Below are 20,345 nucleotides of genomic sequence, written 5' to 3' on the forward strand. Positions count from 1 at the left end.
CTGGTGGACTCAGCTAGCCAGAGGGGGATGGGGTGCCCCGGGCCGGCTGGGTCAGTCTGGGCCAAGCAGAACTCCACTCACAGCCTTTCTACCCAAGAAGAGACTTTAAAAGAGTATTTCTTTCTCCTTGTTGAAGTCTCAGGCCCAGAGTCCAGCAAAGGGTGGGGCAGAGGAGAAAGGATGAGATGTGTCTCCAGATGCATTTATGGGAGACAGGGACGGGACATGCGTTTTGTGCCGCAACCCCAGTCATCACCACCGTGCCATGGGGGCCCTGAGCAACTAACTCCCCATTTGTCTTCCTTTCTTCCTGGCTGAGATCTTATTTCTGTCAGGGTGAACTACTTGTCTGGATTGCATGAAATGTGGGCAAAACCTGGACAAACCCACACAAAAGAAATAAGAAGCCTGTGATGCTCACACTCAGCCCCTCAAAGCAGAGGCTGTCAGGGGTAAGTGTTCTCTTCCCAGCACTGAACTTGCCCGTGAGAAGTGGCCGGAGTTGGTGAGATCCACTCCGTGGTGAGCTGATTCACCAAGTGAATCTAGGGGCACGCAGGCCCCGCCCCTCCCCCCAGAGGCACAGCACAGACTTGAAAGGGAAGAGGTGGCTGTAAGTTTCAAAGTTTCACCCGATGGCCCTACAAGAAGTTTAATCAAGCTATAAAATGCTCAGTGTCCAGTGTGTAAGGACTCGTTTCGCCTTGTACATGTATGTCTGTGAACTTAAACTTCAAAGCTATTTAGGTTTGTTGGTTTTTTTTTATGTAAGATAAGCCATCATGCAAAATGGACTGGTCAAGCAGTTAACGAAATACACATAATCCCACGGGTGGGCTTTGCACATTTTGGTCCTTGCAGGTAACAAAGCAACTAGAAAACCCGCACGATCCTGAGAGTGAGTCCCTTCGCGTCCTGACAGCTGCCAGTCCTGACAGTTCTTTGGGGGCTCAGGTGTTATAAATCCTGGACGCTCTTTTAGCGGCAGTTTGGGCGTCAGGAGGATCTTCTTCCTCCTCCTCGGTGCGCTTGTGCTTTAAAAACAGGTCAGACTTCAGGAAGCGGCTGTAGCTGTCGTACTTCATGAGGTTGAAGATCTAAGGGGAAGAGGAAAGAGAAGGCTGAAGGATGAAGCTAGCCAGGCCAGTGAGTCACTCTATCAAATATTTACTCAACACCTCTCACGTGCCAAAGAATGCAAATACAAGCAAGACACTCAGAGACAGCTAAAGTCAGTCATGTGCTAGACCAGGCGGATTTCCTGGCTGTTTCTGGTCATCATGAAATAATCTGTGTGGAATAGAACAGTCTGGGGAGGCGCATGAACAAATCTCTCTTTATTTTCCATGGGAAGTACGGATTCACACGGTACTGATTCACAGGCTTGTATCAAGAGGTCCTTGGCGCATCTCCACTGTGTTTGGAGAGATGACCAGGGGCTGGGTTTCTCCAGGAACCTGAGAGCCGGACAGAAACTGTTCCCGTAGAGACCGTGGTGGTGGGCAGGCCACTGTCATATCGGAGGATGCCAGCTTTGTCAGACCCCCAGAAGCCTGGCGTCTGAGAGCACAAACCAACCTGTTATCGTGCTGAGAAACAAAATGGGATTTACTCGATGCAGGGCAAGGGAGTAAAGCCCGTCTAAGCAAGGAGAGGCTTTGGGAATAGGCCCTGATGGAAGGAACAGCCCCCACAGAGCCCGGGAGCCGGTGTCCGGGAAGGAAGTGATTCCAGGGCGCGCCTGTCAGGGGCAAGACAACCCCTGACGGGGCCCAGGCCTAAGTCCCCGGGGTCAGAGGACGGCCACGTGCCACACTGCAGGTCCTAAAAGAGTCGTCCCCATTCTTCTTAGCTACGTCCCTATTCCCAGTATCCCCTCTCGCCACCCCCACCCCCCTCCCTTGCCCTTAAAAGGGGGAAGGAGAAGAGAAGCAGAAAGGAAAGCGTTTTCCACTGTTGAGTACAATCTCTTTTGAGAAATCTCTTCATCTCTCTCTTTTCTCTCTCTCTCTCTCTCTCTCTCTCTCTCTCTCAGATCTTGTGACTGAACTTTCAGGACGGTCTGCAAACCAAAAGTCCACACATTGCACCCTGGTGCCTTCACTTATTGTGTGGCCGTGAGTTCAAGTGGAAAGTTCCAGAAGCGTCTAGAAGGGCGCTCCCTGCCAGGTGGAGTTATCAGGCGGGTGGGAAAACCCTGGCATCTTTGAAGTCTGCCCTTTCCCTACAGGCACACAAACTAGGGTGTGAACTAAAGGTCTGATGGGGTCTGAGGACTCAAGAGCATCTGCCTGGGGCGGGGGAGAGGCGTAGGGAGAGCGGAACCTCCAGCCTTTACGTCTCCTTTTTCCCAAGGTGGCTTCAACCACAGAGGATCCATCTCAATCATTTCCACATCACCAAAGTCAACAATCCAGGGAAAGATTTAGGACTTCGGGTTTTCTTTCAACTCTTAAACTACCACCTGCTCTTCCCCAAATCTTTCCAGCCAGTCCATCCAAGACCTCACCCCCCCAACCTTCCCCCACCCCCTGCAGTTACCTATTGTGTAGCAATATTGTAATCCTAGACGGAATTGCAGAGGTTTAGAGAAATTATTCATTAAAAAAAAAACCACCTTTCAGAAAATACAAAAATCATAGCCAGGGTATGAGGAATGACATTATCACGTCATGACCTCCCACGGACATGCCAAGCAAATGTCACCCTCGACACCTGCAAGGTTCAGCCCCTCGGGGCACCGCAGGCCCCCAAGGGCACTGTGAGACGCCCACCTAGTTCCGAGTCTGAACCTCTGAACCAGATGCTCAGAGAGTGACTGAGAAGCCAGCTCTCTGATGCCCCTCCGGGCGCCAGCCCCGTGCCCCCTCCCACCCCAGGGACCCTCCACTGCCAGCAGGATGCGGTTCGACCCAGGCGTCTCTCTGAAGTCTGCGCGTGGGAGTGGAACATCCTGTTTGCCTATAGTGGCTCTGAGACTCACACTTCAAAGAGGAGACGAAAAAAGGCAGGGGCTGGAGGCACCCAGGGCTGGAGGAGGCAGGGGAGGGAGAGTCGGAGGCGGCTTCAGTAGAGCGGCGGGCTCAGGAGCTGCTCAGGGGCTGCCGGGGCTCTTCCAGCCTCCAGCAGATCCCAAGAGACTGCAGGCTCTCTCCTGGTGCCGGAGGAGAGGGCGCTGGGAATGATTGAACAAGAAGAGCATGAGGGCCACACCCTGCCCTGGATGGGTGTGAAATGCCCTCGGAGCCCTTCAACCTGGAGCTACCAGTCTTCAGGACGCATTGCCCACCTCCCAGTGCCAGTCCCGGCACTGCAGGGTCACTGGGGGCGCATCTACAGCTACGATGCTCCCACAGTTTTCATAAAGAAAAGAGATGTCATCCCCAATGGTCTCAATTGTCCAGGCCCGTAAGCTGCCCCGTATCTCTGCAAAGGGCCTTCAGGGCACTGGTCCAGGAGCACAGGGCAACAGGGTGCTCCCAGCTCATGACCCCTCTCAGGTGGTGCTTAGCAAAGGTGGCAATAGGGGGTGTCCAACCTGCAGCCCATGGGCCGCATGCAGCCCAGGATGGCTGTGGATGCGACGCAACACAAAATCATGAATTTACTTAAAACACCGTGAGATTTTTTTGGTGTGATTACATGTCTCAGTGTATTTGATATGTGGCCCAAGACAACTCTTCTTCTCCCAGTGTGGCCCAGAGGTGCCAAAAGGTTGGGACACCCCAGTTAGAGGATAGAAAACACTCCCAAAAAATCTCTCTAAGGATGTGGCTGAAGACTGCACCCAGCTGGGGACCACAGCCTTCTCGATCACGGGGCCAGTGGCCATCTCTGCAATAAATGCCCACCGCACGAGTGAATAAAAACCATGCAACATGCAGCAACAGAGGGCTGGCGAGATGAACCGGGTGGCACCAGAATGCCGGGAGTGCCCCCTAACCATGCACCAGCAGGCACTGAGTCCCCCCCAAACCCCATGAGAGCCCTGGTCACACAGAGGAAGAAACAGGGCCTTAGAGGCTCAGTGCTTTGCCCCACGGGCTGGTGTACCGCTCAGCTCCGGCGCCATAACAGGTACCGCAGAAACCTGATTCCTCACAGTTCTGGAGGCCAGAAGTCCAAGACCAAGGTGTCGGCAGGGTGGGTTTCTTGTGTGCCCTCTCTCCTTAGTTTGCAGACGGCCCTTTCCCCCAGCGGTATCTTCCCACAGTCCCCCCTCTGTGTGTGTCCACGTCCGAATCTCCTCTTCTTGGAAGGACACCGGTCGTACTGATTAGGGCCCACCCCCAATGACCTCATGTAACCTTAAATACCTCTTTGGAGACTTTCCAATCACAGTTGAATTCTGAGGCACCTGGGCTTAGGGCTCCATCACATGACTCGGGGTGGGGGCACACTCTGGCCGTGACGGTGAGCAAGAGAGGCCAGTGGGAGACGAGCGTGGGCGGTCACGCTCCGGAGGCCACAGCCCTAACCAGCAGGCTGCACTGTCACTCACGTGGCAGACCCACGGACAGTCTATAAAAATGAACCCTGTGAAGAGAGTTCAGCACGGAAAAATGTGCATGAATGTAAAGTGACTAAGCAGGAACATTTTTAAAGGCACTAAAAATAAAACAATTTGATCCCAAGTATGCTCTTCAGGAGTTCTGGGAGCGCTTTGTAAAGCTTGTGATCGGCTAACCCCTGTGTTGTATACCTGAAACTAATGCAAAAACAATACTGAATGAAACCATGAGGGAAAAATAAAATAAAATTTAAAAAAGGAGTGTGTTCGTGTGTATGAATGGGGAGTAACTGCCTCCAAAGGTCTCGGTGGAGGGAATTGAACAGTGCCCCCATTTCATTTCCATCAGGAACCTCAGAATACCTACGACCTTACTTGGACACGGGTTGGTGGGGGGCATCGAGATGACATCATCATGGACTTAGGGTGGTGCCCTGATAGGAGGAGGGGACGCAGAAGTTCACAGAGGTAAGAAGGCCTTGTGACGACAGAGGCAGAGGACCGCGGGTGACGCAGGTTCTTGGTCCAAGGAACACCAAGGACCGCCAGCGACCCCCAGAAACTAGGCAGAGGCGAGAAAGGGTGTTTCCCCGGAGCCTTCGGAAGGAGCACAGTCCCCTGACACCTTCACTTCGGGCTCCTGGCCTCCTGAACTTCGAGGGGATGAAGTTCTGTCATTTTAAGCAACTCAGTTTGTGACAAATTGGTGGTAATGACAGCCCTTGGAAACTGAACCAAACTCTTGATTTCACCTCACTCTTAATTAAGTAAGCACAGAAAATGAGATAGCCCTCAGGGTTCCAGAAGGTTCTACAAAACCAGGACTCTTTGATGGCGAGAGCTGGCCTCTCAGGGGCTCGACTGTGACCGCCACCTGACCAACGTGCCTCATGCATCTGCCTGCCTGAAAGAGAAAAACTCGAGCCAAGTCTAGGGTGGCGGCCCAGGCGGGCAGCGGCACCTGAGTGGGCCTTCGAAACGCTCACTCCTTTCCAGAGGCAGCCGCCGAGGCAGAAAACTCAAGTTGGCAGCTAAATTGCATTCTGTACCTTTTCTTTTTTTTTTTTTTTCTGGTCAAGACAGCTGTGGCTCAGCAGGTTCCGGTTTTGGCAGCCCCACATCTGTGAGCTACATGCCCGGACTGTAAACTGTCTAGCGTTGTTGCCTTGGGCTCCAATCCTGCAGGCAGCTGGAGGTGGGAGTCCTTGGGATGCGCCCAAAGACCCGTAGCAAGGGGTCATTCCACGGTCCAGGCGCCCTCCTTCTCGGGGGCCCCAGAGGGTGCTGGGCCCAACTGGGATGTGCCTCTCTGTGGGTGCTCCAACCTGAGAATGCTCCGAATCTGCTGCTCCAGACGAGGTCTCCCTCCCGAACAGACCTCATCCACGGAGAGAACGAGAAGCCTCTCGGGGAACATTTCAACACTGTCTCGATTAAGCACATTTCAAGCCTAATAAATCTTCCAACACTTCTCAGAAGACAAGAACATCGAAAGACCTAAACTAAACACACATCCTTTCTTCTCTTCAAAACGCTCCACCATGTTATTTCAACTGGGTACAAGGAGGGGAAAAATAAATCCTTTCATGCAAGTTTTATTATGGGGATGTCATATTCGCTGCAAGAACTGGGTTTAGTTTTTATGTAAAAATTGCCGAAAGAAGGCGGCAAGAGCTCCGGCCTCTGGATTCTCTCTTCCAACGCCTAGACTACAGATGTGCTTTCATACGCAGACAGACAGACAGAAAGTGCAGAGAGGGCAGGCTCCTTGCGCTCCAGCCCTCCAGCCGTGGAATGACGGCAGAGCCAGCTGGGCGGCAAAGAGGCCCCTGGGTCAGGGCACCCACGGGATGTCCTCACCTTGAAGACCACCTCCCCCTCTTCCAAAGTGGGGATGAGGAGGCCCGAGGGCAGCTGGCAGTGAGCAGTGAGAACACGGAACAGCTCTCAGGTCTGCCCTTGTCCCAAAGCACCAGAGTGGCCGCTGGAAGCTTCGGTCACCCTGGTCAGTGCTCCTGCCCCCTAGACAGGCTTGCCAGAGGTGGCAGACAGGCTGGGTGGGATCAGAAATCCAGAAAGAGGCTGGACAGGGATGGGGACAGAGACCCCTGCTGAGGCAAAACCCCCTCACGGCCATGGGTCCAGTGCTCCGCACCCAGTGGTGGCACTTGGTCCACCTTTTTCTGGAGTTCATAACACTCACATCCAAAGCCCACGTGCATTCTTTCTGCACAGGGAAGAGGTGTTTTGCGTTTGTCCTTTGTCATCAGAGGGAGAGTTGAAGGCCCTTCCGATGCCCGTCCCCTCTCTTCTTCCCCTAAACACCATTTCACAAAAAAAAATCTCCAAGTATCTCAAACACTATCCTTCCCGCCCCACCCCTCATACGGCGAACAGCTGTGGCAGACGAGGGCAGCCAACTTTCCCTCCACTTAAACGAAAGCCCACGACCTGCCCTTTCTGGCTTTGCACGTTGGAAAACGCCGGTTTCTGGCCCAGACTGGATTTTTGGCAGCGAATGTCAGCTGGCACCCACAAGACGGAGGATTCCAGAATCCGCAGCCCTAGCCACCACGGCAGACTTGGAGAAATGGGGGGTTGGAGAGGACCCCCAAACGATCCCCAGAGCCACGGCAGCCCCTCCCCCAGCTCTGGGTCCTCGCCAGCTGGTCCGGCCCTTCCTCCTGAGATCTAAAGAGGAAGCGATTCTCACTTCGTGGGTTCCGGGGAAACTCAGACGCAACGCCACTGAAAAGGGGCCCGATGCACGCTCCTTCCTCTGTCAAGGATGTGGCTGGGGCTGCAGACATCTCTCTGAAGTCTTTCTTCCTTTTTTAAAAAGATTTTATTTGTTTTAGAGAGAGGAGAAGGGAGGGAGGGCGAGAAACTTCAGTGTGAGAGAGAAACATCGATCAGTTGCCTCTCGTGCACACCCCGACCAGGGACCGAACCTACAACCCAGGCCTGTACCCTGCCCAGGAATCGAACCGGAGACCTTTGCTCTGGGGGCCTAGGCCCAGCTGACAGAGCAGGTCAGGGCCGATTTTTTTTTTTTTTTAAGAATCAGAGGTCGAGAGCTTCCTTTTCGGTGGAAAAGGCCACCTCCAATCGGCCTCCCCGAGCAGACTGCGCACCCGCCCCAAAGCCTGGGCGAGAGTATCCTGATGCGCTCAAATTCGCCTTAGGTTAGGCACTGAGGGCCCTACACTGAAGGGGAAAGAATCAACGCCCTGCCCCCCCCAACCTTCAGCCTTCTCTTTCCCGATCCTCAAGTTGCCGTGTGAACTGCCCTTGACCCTCCGCCCCTCCCACCTCCTTCCTGTTCCATTCAAACCAGAGGCATCGGAGCAGGAGACCTGCATGCGCCGGGGCCGAGGGGCTTGTGGCAGCGGAATTTTGTTGTAAATCTTTCATGTGGCACAACACGGGCCACTGAGCAGCCTTCCAACTGTTCCATTTTTAAACATTTGCCAAGTCGCATTCTATCACAGAACCATCACTCCACTCACACCCATTTTCCAAACAACAGAATCGTAAACTGCTCTGGAAATACCATTTTGACAAAAACTCACAGCCACAGGCTGTGTATGGAGGTTTCCAGAGGGAGAAGGGGGGGAGGGGTCACGTACACGGTGACAGGAGACTTGACTTGGGGGGTGGACACACAGTGACACATGCACATGATGTAGAACCACACCCCTGAAACCTACATAATTGTCTTAACCAATGCCACCCCAGTAACTCCATTAAAAATAAAGTAGTTTTGAAAATATATCATTTCGGTGAAATGCTTATTAAAATGTCTCACACATTCCTCACAAGACACGCCGACCACAATTTAAGTTTTGCCTGATGCTTAGGGTCATGGAGATCACTAATCCTGTCACCAGCCCTTGGCACAGGGACACCCCCCGTGTGGCCTGCGGGCTGGGGGCCCCATGCTCGGTGGCTGCGAATCACTGTGCTGTGGTTTGGGTCCGGTATCATTTCTGTCTCCCCCACCAGCTGTCGGTTACCACTTCTTGCCACCCATCTCTCCACAGCCCAGCCAGCATTTCCAGCCGACTGTGGACTGAAACCCCAGCCCCCGCCCGCACCGTGTGTGAACCGAGCATCACCAGGACCTAAAGGAAGGCCGGAGAAGCTGTTTCCATGAGAGACGTGGACATCAGCTGGTCTCCTCTGATGCTCAGGGAGGACGGTGCCATCCTTCCAGGTCCCAGCTGCCCCAAAGTCCACGCTGCCCCACCAGCAGCCTGCAGGGAAGAGGACCCTGCCCTGCTGGGACAGGGGGCTGAGGCCACTGGAAGTCTTCCTGGTGGGGGGCTCCCGAAAACCCCACGCCGCCTGCTCAGACAGCTGCAAGACAGAGCCAGTGGGGCTTGACCAAGCCAAAGAAGCTGAGAAGGGTGTTTGGGGTTTTTTTTTTTTTAAGTTATGTGAAATCTTGTGGTTCCCAGCAGGCTCCCCTCAGCTTCCAACTCCCTCACTTAGAAGCCCCGGGCTCTCGCGGGGGCCTTTGGGGAGCAGAGAACCACAGCCCGCGCTGAGCACCCACGTGGACAGTTACCTTGGGAGGCAGAGTTTTCTGAAGTGAAACAGAACCCAGAGGCCCCTCCTGGGGACTTGCTGGGGGGTCAGCTGAGATCCTGAAAACCTTGTTTCCCCAAACTGTGCCTCAGAAAGATAGTCAGTGCCTCTTCATCCCTCAAATAAATGACTTTCAACAACAGGGTATAAAGGCACTTTCTTTTTTTCTTTTTTTCGGAAGCCCTGGCCTGTATCTTGGCAGGCAGGCAACAAAAGGTAGCATTTATTAACAACTGATAGTGGGTTGGAAGCACTTTCTTTACGCTGAATAGTTTGAATTGCTCTGTGCCGCATTTGGGACGTGTGCTTCTAGGAAAAAGGAGAGATGTCTAGAGATCAAATGTTATTTAGTGGTCATGTCAAGGTACAGAATTCTAATATTTTTCTGCTTCCTATTTTGGTTTCCCAAGTTTCTTTTGTTGAGCAGGTATGACTTTTATAGTGAGGTAGATAAACGTTATTTTTAAAATATTTTTCTTTTGTCACTTGAAGTCTTCCTCTGCCCCCTGCGTTCCTCCTCTCTGTGCCAACAAGCCACCCAACACATGACTCCAGGAGGGTGCAGCCGGGTCCCCTCCCCGCAGGATGGTGGGGTCCCTGGGATCCTGACCCCCACCCTGCCACCTCACAGAGAGTGGTATCGGTCTATCCAACTCCTCATTATGACCTTGGCGTCTGCAGCCTGGGAAGTGGGGACGCCTGGACTCACATGGCCTCTCCGGCCCCTCTGCTCCAGCCGGGCTCACGGGGCTCTGAGGGGCAGTGACAAGCCACCTGCGGATGTGACAGAGTGCGGCCTTTGAAAGCAGGCAGACGAGAGTGAGTCAGCTTCCAGCCCTTCCTATTTATTACCTGGGCGACTTTATGCTATCAAACCACTTCGTGTCCCTGAACCTTGCTTCGCTCACCGTCAGAATGAGCATAATGCTCACTGGTAGTGCAATGAGATCTGTGCCGAGCGGGCATCCGGCACGGAAGGGCACTCCGGACAGTAGGTGTGTTATTACTGGGAATGTGCCTAGAGCCCAGGGGCTTCAGGACAGTTCCTCAGCCCCCTGCACTTTCCAGCACAGCCAGAAACCTGCAGAAGACAGAGGTCCAGGAGGGGCAGACGTCCTCACATGGCTACGGCCACCAAAACTGCCTCTGGACCATATATTCTACCTCCCGTACCAGTCCGGGTCCATAACGTCCCTTCTACGGACTCAGAATCACTGCCTGCCAGTCTCCCAGGCTGAGTTCCTTCAACACCCAAATGTGACTCAGAATTCGGGGGAATTTGCACTGGCCACTGTGTCGATAGGAAGACATTTTCAAACTACTTCTCACGTTTGTATTTTCTACCTGTATATTTGATTCCCGCCGGATGCTGAGCAAAGGCGAGGACTCGGGGATGCTGGGGCGTGCGCTGGGCTCTGCGCATGCTCCAGGCCCTCAACGGGAGGCCCGCCTCTGCTGTGGACCGGCGCCTCTCACGGTGTGCGCTCCCAGGACAGCCGAGTCCGCGTCTCCTGGGACCTCATTTGGAAGGCAAAGTCTCAGCCTGCCCAGGCCCATCATCGAACCTGACTGTTACCTCGGGTGGCGGGGCCACGCGTCAGCTTTAACAAGCCCTCCGGGAGGTGCTGGACTTGCTCAACAGGGAGGACTGCGGAGTTAAGCTGAAGGCCAGTCTCCACCCGTGCACGGAGACTGCCCTTCACTTCCTCCATCGGACCGGGGTCGGCAGCAGTTTGAAACCTGTGTCCCACTGTCTGCAGGGGAGTGAGTAGCACAGACCACACTAGGGACAGTCCCATCTACAAACTCACGTCTCGGAAAATACCTCTGGAGCATCCCTTTGCTTGTTACCATGGGCATTTCTTGTAAAAAAAAAAAAAAAAAAAAAAAAGCTTGCCAGAAAATGAGTTTACCCCTCAGAGGTCTATTTTAAACCTGACTCCCCTGCTTTGGAAATGTGTGCTGCCAGAGGTTAATATTTCATGGGGTCCCGGGGCCTCGTTATGAACTAGCTTACAATGTTGGGCCCCAGACGCAGGCTGGGATGTGTGCATATTTGCACAGAAACAGCCCTAGGTTCCTGTGAGTCCTTGTGCTTGCTTTCTAGAATTTTCCATCTGGTCCCACCATCAGAAGTTTTCAGATGTTGATTCCTCAGTGTGGGCTCCCCAAACAGCCCCAGCCTCCCTCCTGACCTGCACCGAGAAGACAGGTAACCCTCTGGTTCGAACAGTGTGCAGACCACGAGTAAACAGGCACGAGGGAGCCCCCTGTGGGTTACCTTCTGAGCCCGCATCCCGCCCCCTCTCCCTCTCCCAGCACGGCCCCCTCCTCGCTGTGCCAGGCTGGGGACGCAGGTCGGCCTCAAGTCACCGTGCAGGCAAGGAAGTCAGGTTACCTGGTCCTGGAGTTTCTGGAACATCAGGGGGTGCGGCTCTTCCAGGATCTTCTCACTGAGCCGGGACTGCCCCTCGACGTTGACCTGGGACGAGGCCTTGCTGGACAGAAAGGTCATGTAAATCTCCTTGGCCTTCTCCTGCATCTGGGGGAGACACACGGAGCCCGTTATTTGCAAGCTCGGCCCTTCCCGGCCCGAGCCCAGCTCTCTGCTCTGGCCTGGCCTGGGTGGGGGGCTGGCTGCCCCTCCAACCCCCTATCACAAAACTGCTACACTATCTATTTGGAAAGAATGACAGAAAGACTCCTGATGCCCAGTGGGCGACATCTGTACCGTTCAGGGCTACGCTGTGACTCCTCCAAACTAGGGACTCGTGGAACACCATTCAGCCATAACAGGGCACGCAGTCCTGAGACGGGCAGAACATGGGTGACCCTGGAAACCGCTATGCTGAGAGAAACCAGACTCTGGAGGCACATGTGGCACAGCTCCATTCAGCTGAGACACCCCGACCCAGCGCAACCACAGAGACAGAAAACAAGGGGTCGCCCAGGGCTGGGGGCAGGGGAGGGGAGCAGCCGCTTCGTGGGTGAGGGGTTTCCATTTGGGGTAACAACGGGAAATCCTGGCACTAGACAGTGGTGGTGGCCGTGTAACACGGTGAACGCACAGAAAGCCCTGAACCACATGCTTCAACACGGTTAAAATGATAAAAGTGGCGGCCCTAAAAAATAGCTAACGTGGTAAAATTTGTTATGTATATTTTTCCACAATAAAAAACAAATCAAGGGAAATAACACACACACTTCCAGCCCGTTACCAGGCACCTGCTATACTCCAGCACACGCGAGGTGCCCAACCTCAGGGCCCCATTTCCTTAACCCTGGGGGCACCTAGCCAAGTGCCACTGCCCTGTGGGCACCACTTCCCTGCAGGGAGACTCCACTCAGGACTATGTGGCCCCAAAGCCTGGCATTTCTGCCCAGGTCCCTGCCTGCGAGATACACTGCCCACTTCAGGTTGTGCGGTCTGCCAGCCTCCCAGGGCAGGGTTTTTTTTTTTCCTAGTGATGGGATGTGAGCATGAACAAGGGAGAGGGCACTCGCTGGCCGCCCTGAGTCCCAAGGGCAGGCCCGAGGAGCCCCAGCCCTTGAAAGGCTTGTCAGCATCGTAGAAAAGGTGCGCACTTCCAACACTCTGAACAGCCCCTCAGCTGGTGCAGAACTTGCTCTGGCTCTCGTAAGTCTCCGTAAGTGCTCTGAAAACCAGCGGCCTCCTGCCCGGCCCTCCCTGGCGTTGTCCCCTGAGGCTCGTATTTTCACTCAGAGAAAGGAAAGTGACTGTACTCACACCTCCCAGCAGCAAACCTGGGGCTGTATCTTTAAACATTAAAGCCTAAAGCATGACCTCACCCTACGGGGCCAGCCAGGCCATAAATGCCTCTGAAACACATCCCTGGAGCTGTGATTTGTGGGTTGGGTGAGGGGTCTTGGGAGGCCTGAAAAACTGCCCGTTCTCCCTCAAGAGCCCACCTCCCCTCCCCTCCACTCCTGCCCCCCTCCCCCAAGCTGCAGAGCTTGGCTTAGGTTTCCCAGGCTACGAAATCCTTTGGCCCTTATGGAAAATACCAGAGGCCTTTACCACCTGGTGCTTGAAAAGAGAAGAAAAGCAGTCCTTTAACTTATTTAGGTTCCAAGGACCCCCCGAGAAAAGGCCCCATGAGGCCGAGGCCCGACCACCTCCTGTCCTCCAGAAAGACGGCTCCCGGGGGAAGCCAACACCCGGGCCCAGGTGCCCACTGCTCATCCACTCTCACAGTGAGCAGTTCATCAACACCAGGCCCCAGAACACAAGGAGCATCTTCAGCCAATGTGGCTCTTCCAAGGGACCCATTTGGGGACTGTCCTCCAGACCCAGGTGGGACAGTACTTTGTGGCCTTGCCTCTCAAAGACCCACCCCCTCCAGGAAGCCACAAGCCTCCCTCCCACCACCTCCTTTCTGCCAGGAGGGACCATTTTTGGAAAATTCCTGCCTGCTCTCAGACTTCATAAAAATATCAGCCAGTCAGATGAACAAACCCCACTCAAAGCTCTGGGGGCAGAAATCACGTCAGGCCTCCCCTCCCCCTGGAACAATCTCTCTCTCTCTCTCTGCCACACACACACACACACACACACACACACACCACAGAGTTTCCAGGTGAACCCAGGCTGTCTTGGGTAGCTCTGAAAAGAAGGGTAATAAATCAGTAGCTTGAGGTGTAAGGGCAGGAGGGAGGAGGGGCCCAGAGGAGAGGAGGCGGGTTCTGGGGGCCTGTGGGTATGTAAATCTCCAGGCCTCTCAGATGAGAGCCGTCCCCCAGCTGCGGGTCTCCTCTGGAAACAGTGAGGCGCCCCCAGGTCCGACTGAACGGGCTGCAGCAGCAGAGCTTATCGGGGCCAGGATAGGAAGCGTGACTGGAAAGGGAAACCCTGAGACCGCGACCACAAGCTGGTCATGGGGAGGCCTGGTGCCCATGGCGAAAATACTTAACAGAAAAGAAGAACCTGGTGTCTTCAGCTATTCTGGTGGATTTTCCAGAGCTCTGTTAACCCTGCTCTGGCTCCTGCCAGGACAGGAGCAGGTCCGTGCCTCGGGCTGTGACCCGGAGGACGCTCCCTGCGGAGGGCAGATGTGCCCAACCTGCCAGCCCCAGAAGGTGCTGGAAAAGGACCCCGCCTGGGCCCAGGGGAGGACCCCTGGCATCAGCTCGAGGACGGCCTGGGATGACACCCAGAGGAGCTCTTCCCAGACACCCGAGTCTGGGCCTCCCTCCCAGCCTGGCACCAGCTGCGCCAGCGCCCAGGCTCCACTCCCGCAGGCACAGGGACGGGGTGGCAGGTCCCCTCTCCTGGCAGCCTCAGAACCAGGCACCAGCTCCAAGGAGCAGCCAGAGCACCGGTCCCTGAAGCTCAGAAGGGCGCTGTCTCTTCACCCTCGCCCAGCAAGCAAGCTTCAACTTTTCCCACCGGGAAAATAACACAACACCCCCTTTACTCACACCCTCCTATAGCTGATGACCTCCCCACCCGACTTCTTACTGAAACACCACAAAATGTGAGTGTGCACTGAGCCCCTGTTTTCTCCCTGCCCCCACCTGCTCCTCGCCTGCTCCGTGGGGCTTCTGCCCACTGCCGGCTCAGCCCTTCCTCCGCACGGCTCCCCAGGCCCTGGCCCTGCTCAGCACTCTCAGGGATCTCCAGCACCTCCCTGTCTCCCTGGTCAGCTCCCCTGTCTCCGTCCCCCCCATAACTTTTGGGGTTTCCCAGAGGTATGCCATAGGCTGACTGCTTTCCTAATCATACGCTCTCTCGAGATTTCAGTCCAACCCTCCCCCGCAAGCTGCTGACCACTCGGGCAGCTGATTTCTAGACCGCCCCCCCCACAGCCGCAGAAACCAAGGAAAGGAGTGGGCCCCTCCTGGCCAGTGGGTCCTGCCGTCTCTACGCCAGGAAGCTGGGGACTGAGATCCCCCGACACCTCCCTCACCCCATCACCTGGCCTGTCACCAGCCTCTGGTCACGCTGCTTCCTGTGCCCATCTCCATCAGCTGCTCCTCTCCAGCCCGTCACTCTGCCAGAAGTGGACAATGGGGAAGGACGCATACGACATGGGAGCAAGCCACTGCCTTTATTAATGTCAGCCTCAGACAGAGAATGAGGCAAAGAAGATGTCAAGGAAATGATTTGAGAATATTGCCGAGAACTGGCTCAGGAAATGCAAAGCAGGTGGAGGGACAGTGAATGACGCCTTGGAGAGCCTGAGCAACCCTAGGCACCTGCAAGGTGGGGGTGGGGGACAACGAGAAATGTTCAAAAATGGCAGGAACATGGGCATCGGGCAATTCCACTGGAAGGTGGGTGTCACAGAAAGAAGCCATTAGACCCGCAGGTCTCTGACCCCCCCCAACCCTGAACATTCAGGTGATCACCTCCCTCCCCCTCTCTTCTCTCCTTCCTCCTGGCCCCCAAGTTTTCTTCTCTAATGAAATGGACTCAGGGGGGCTGCAGAACAGAAGCAGGAAGGAGGTCAAGGAAGAGATGCCAAACTGAACACAGGGTGAAGTGAAATTCTGCATACGAATTCCCCAGCACATTTTTCTGTCTAGTTGGTCAGAGATGTGTCTACAAACACAATTAGGCTTGTGGCCACCAGCAAGAGACTGGAGGGTCTAGAGAAAACAAACGATCACCAAAAAAAGCCTAAAACTTTCAACAGAAGACTTTAAAGATAAAGCTGAAATCTCCAAAGAAAAGTAGGACCTAAAAGCCAAAGAGATGAAAAAATGATAAAAACAATAACGTAAGAACACTTTCCAGAACCATGCCTTTCCAGATTAAATGGCTCCATAAAATGCCATCCACACTGTGGATGAACCCCAACCCCTCCAAAGCCTCTGACTGTGCAGGTTTAGAACACTGATGATGAAAAGAAGATTCTGTGCTCTTCCAGAGAGAAGACAGCAAAGAAAACAAATTGGCTTCCACGTAAAATACAGGGAGGACAGTGGAAGACGTCCTTAAATTTCTGAGTGAGTTTCAACCTAGAATGCATTCAGTTCTATGCTCTGTCAGATTATCAATGAAGGAGGAGAGTAGGGGGAAAATTACATTTTTCATTCAACAAGATCTTTAAGTGTCTACCTGCCATGTCCTCTTTCTCAAGAGGCTATTGCTGGCCGTGCTCCACTGCAATGAGTGAGTGACTCCGACAGGAGGACCTGGGTCCAGGGAGTAGGAGGGGGGCAAGGGAACGGCCGGCGGTGGTAAAGGCAGACCTAGGGAGCTGCGGCCAGAGGGCCCAGGAGGACTGTCCCGGGTGAACCGCTCTGCAGAGAGGCATGAACCCGTGCAATGTGGTATCAAGCGAGATGCATGGGACAGGGAGCAAAGCAAAACATAGTCCAGGAAGAGAAATGCAACTGCAGCATCCTCTTTGGCTCAGCTGCAAACAACAAACAATAAATATTTTCATAATGAAAATGCAGTGCACAGGGAGGTAAGTGACACCTCGGTTATAGTAAGAGGAAGTCGGCAGATAACATCTAAACACGCAAAGTGAGCAGGGAAGGAACGAGGCACCGGGCGGGCCTGGGACCACACGGAGAACGGCTGAGCTCCGACTGGGCTTGGCCTGGACCCGGCCAAGTCCATGTCGAGGGGCGAAGGTTGGGAAGACAGGGCCCAGACCAGACAGAAAGTGAGCCGAGGGGTGAAGGAAACAGCCCTTTCTCCTGCATCCACTGTTGAATAAATGAATTTCCCCTAAGGAGTACATATGTCACTTTGGGATTTTTAAATACTTTTATTTTTTAAGTGAAGAGGATGGTGTCTCAGCCTTTTAGGAAAATCTTTACTATTACTTTAAATAAGCATATCAATCACTCTAAAATGTTTCAGTGTTAAAACAATAAAAAGAATAAATATGATAAACTCCCCCCATAACTTGGTTACCTCTAAAATGCATCATCACACTTAAATACCAGCACGAGGCGCTCTCAGAGCTACGATTAGAAACCCAGCAGCACCCCACCCGACTCTCAGCTTGGTTCGCACAAAGCTGTACAGGTTGCCATATCCATTTCAGTCCTTGTCACATCGTAAACTGGCCCAAGGGGCAGGTGCCCAGGGAGGAAGGGAGGAAGGAAAGGAGGGAGGAAGGAAGGAAGAAAGGAAGGAAAGAAGGAAGGAAGGAAGGGAGGGAGGGAGGGAGGGAGGGAGGGAGGGAGGGAGGGAGGGAGGGAGGGAGGGAGGGAGGAATTCAGAGGTAGCCAAAGAAGGAACACCTTGGTGGAGTTTTTGCTGAGGTTTTATAAAACATCAACGCTGCCTTGTTTTAGAAGACAGATATCACACATGCTAACTCATGGGGAAAAGGCACTTCATAGAAAAACGTTAAACCATAAAGAAAGTGCAAACAGAGAGAACTGCTTTGAATGCTGATTGCTGAACATGAACGCCTGGAAAGTGCTACTACCCCAGGAACCCCAAGGAGGGAGGGGGCAAGGGGAGGGCACCCTCCCAAGTTCCTGGAGCCCCACCACCCCCACCACAAATGCGGAGTATTGAGACCCTTCGGAACGTGGGGCTGCTTTCCTGCCTGCCAGGAGCCAAGTCAGCCCAGGGAGGACATTGCACCAGCAGGATGGACTCATGTTCACCTCTCAAGTCCAAGGCTGCAACGGCAGCACCAAGTGAGAGACAGGGAGACTAGGCCCCCACCCACAGGGGATCCTCAGGTGTCAGCTGATCTGAGTGGAAAGGACTGGAAGCCCTGTGTGCCTGGCACTGACCCAGGCACTTGGATACACTGGGGGAGAAAAGGACCGCAAACCTCTGGAGACTGCCTGTCAGAGGGAAAAGCCAGCAATGCAGAAAATAAAGAAATTATACAAGAGTCCAGCTAAGTCAGTCAGTGCTCAAGGGGCGATCTGGCTGGATAAACCCTGTAAAAGAATGGGAAACGAACCAGCACAGGCCCTACTTAAAGTAATGGAAGCAAAAACGAGGTGTGCATGGATCCCTCATCTGCCTTAGGTCACTGTACAGACAAACCCTCAACAGACTCCAGACGTGGCAAGTCTGATTGCGAAATTCCACTGGGCTGACTTCTCCCTGTGCAGCTTTCCTCCTCCGCTTCTCCAAGTGAGTGGTTTTGAACTTGCTCCTGGTTTTACTTCCCCTGCAGCAGACCCACTACGGAACTCGAAGGCCCTAGAGTCGGAGACCCGTCTGTGCACTGGCTCCGTCTGCGCACAGCTGGCGGCTTGGGCCAGTTGCTACTGCATCTGTCCCACCACAGCCCCTGGGAGGACGGGCGGAGCCACAAGGCTCCGTGTGGTCACCCAGACAGGCCTGGACACCGCAGGCTCAAGGCTGCCCCCTCCCTTCCAGCACCGTCTGCTTGCTCAGGCACTGGAGCATGCACTGCATTGAAGCCATCACGGGGCACATACCAGGCTTAGGGACACAAACCTCCCAGGAGCCATAGTCTGGGTGTCAGGGTGCAGGGTGCAGAGGGGGGCTGCCAGAATCCGGAAGCTCTGTCTATAGGATGTGGGTGGGCTGATGCAACCTACCACATAGCTTTCCAGTAATCTGCAGGTGCGGCCGCACCTGCCCGCCAGCCGCCAGCACAACACAGCGTGGCCCTGCAGACATCTGGTCTTCCATCAGCTCTCTGTCCAGAAATTTCTCCCCATCTGCTGTCCCCTCTTCCAGTGACACGACCCCACCCCCAAACTCCACTTCAGGTGTCATCCGCTGAAAAGTCACTTCCCCTCGGGGGCTTTCCAGACCGCCCCTGCCTGGGTTCCCACAGAACCTGCACTTCCCATTTCTAGGCTCGTCACACTCACGAGCGGCTTCCCCTCCTGGTGCCTGTTCCCCAAAGTAGCTCATCTGTCCTGTCCCTGTGTGTCTCCCATGCTTTTTGGAAGGCCTGGCCCTGAGCAGAGACTCCACCGAGATCTGGCGAACTCAGCTGACCCAAAAGACCCACTAGCACGGTCTGCAGGGAAAATGGCTGGGTGACCTCGGACTGCAGGTCCAGGCCCCAGGTTGGCCCAGGAGGGGCCTCAGCTTCCCGGTTTGTCCAGTGAGGAGGGGGCTGGCCACCCTGCAGGCTCCTTCCACCTCCAGCACGCAAAGAATAAGGCAGAGGAATGGACATCAGATCTACTGCTTGACTCTGAACTAGGGTTTCGGGTGAGGCTGGATGAATCAACGGCACAGTCCAGCATTTATGGGAGGTTGTCCCTGAGCTCTGTCCTGGGTGCCAACATCCTGGCCTTCCAAAGCCGACCCTTTCTCCTGCTCTCTGAGGCCACGCCCCCCCCCCCCCCCCCAGGAGGCTCAGGCAAAGTCATGGGGGAATCAAAGCCGTGGTGGACAAAAAGAAATGCCTTGGACCATGCTCTAGGCCGACCTAGGAAAGGCAACCTACAGGGCACCTATCTCAGAATCCATCCTTGCCCCTACGGAGAGGAAGACCTCCCCTCCCCACCCCCCGGCTCCACCTCGGAGAGAGTGTGTTTGGGTTTACTAGAGCCTCTGAAGAAACCAATGATGAACATTTTCCAAGCCGTGGTCTGCAGACACGTAGAGACAGGTGCTCAGTAACTGGTAGCCCACATCTGCCTGGGGGTGTGTCCTGTCTGGCCAGCAAGGCTTAACTTCTTCCTTTAAAAATTAGTTTGAACCCTTATAAAATCAGATGGGTTCCCACAAGAATCCAAACGTCCAGCTTCTCTGGATTAGATGTGTCAGGAGGAAAGTCCCCTCAGGGTTCTGGGCCCAGGGGTGGGCAGGTGAAGACCAAGGTGGTCAGAACTCAAAGCAGAGAAAGCCCAGATCGCCACAGACCCCACAGCGTTCACTGCCAAAGTCAGCTCAACAACCAGCTGCAACCGCTGCAGGCAGGGCAGCTGCCCCCTGACAACCCCAGTCTCCACCACTCCCAACAGCCTCACACCAACAGCCTCGCTCACTCACCAGGCCCTTTTTGGCATTTTGCTGGTAGCTTCTTGGAAGTACACAGGCACCGACCTGGTAAACCCTCCCAGTCCCCAGGCCTCCTTCCCCATAATCTCTTCCATCCCACCTTTTACCCAACCTTCTTCAGCGGCAGAAAATGTGGGCTGACACTGGAAGTGAAGGCTACCCCGCCGCAAAGAGCACACATCTACCCAGGAGGATAGTAAGAAACGTTTTACGTGGGATGCCTGCCAACTCCGGGATGTTTCGTAAAGATACACTGAATAATTGACAATCCATCTGAGGCCCCCTGCTTTTATCGCCACATCTGCT

At 54.4% G+C, this 20,345-nt stretch overlaps 1 protein-coding gene across 5 annotated transcripts in view; it reads right to left on the reverse strand.

Annotated features, from left to right (window-relative positions):
- Nucleotides 1–659: 659 nt before the first annotated feature.
- Nucleotides 660–20,345, reverse strand: part of RGS10 (regulator of G protein signaling 10) — a 32,185-nt gene continuing 12,499 nt past the window's right edge. The window contains exons 1-3 of one of the 5 annotated variants that reach the window (XM_053668618.1): nt 15,036–15,293; nt 11,499–11,642; nt 1,114–1,589 (exon numbers count right to left, since the gene is read on the reverse strand). In XM_053668618.1, coding sequence (XP_053524593.1) covers nt 1,377–1,589; nt 11,499–11,642; nt 15,036–15,143 — 465 coding nt within the window. In that variant the 5' untranslated portion in view covers nt 15,144–15,293 and the 3' untranslated portion in view covers nt 1,114–1,376. The other 4 variants (XM_037148836.2, XM_053668617.1, XM_053668616.1 and 1 more) reach the window with 4 other exon arrangements.

Source organism: Artibeus jamaicensis, unplaced genomic scaffold (assembly GCF_021234435.1).
Source record: "Artibeus jamaicensis isolate MK-2021 breed Jamaican fruit bat unplaced genomic scaffold, CSHL_Jam_final contig_490, whole genome shotgun sequence".
NCBI classification, from domain to species: Eukaryota; Metazoa; Chordata; class Mammalia; order Chiroptera; family Phyllostomidae; genus Artibeus; species Artibeus jamaicensis.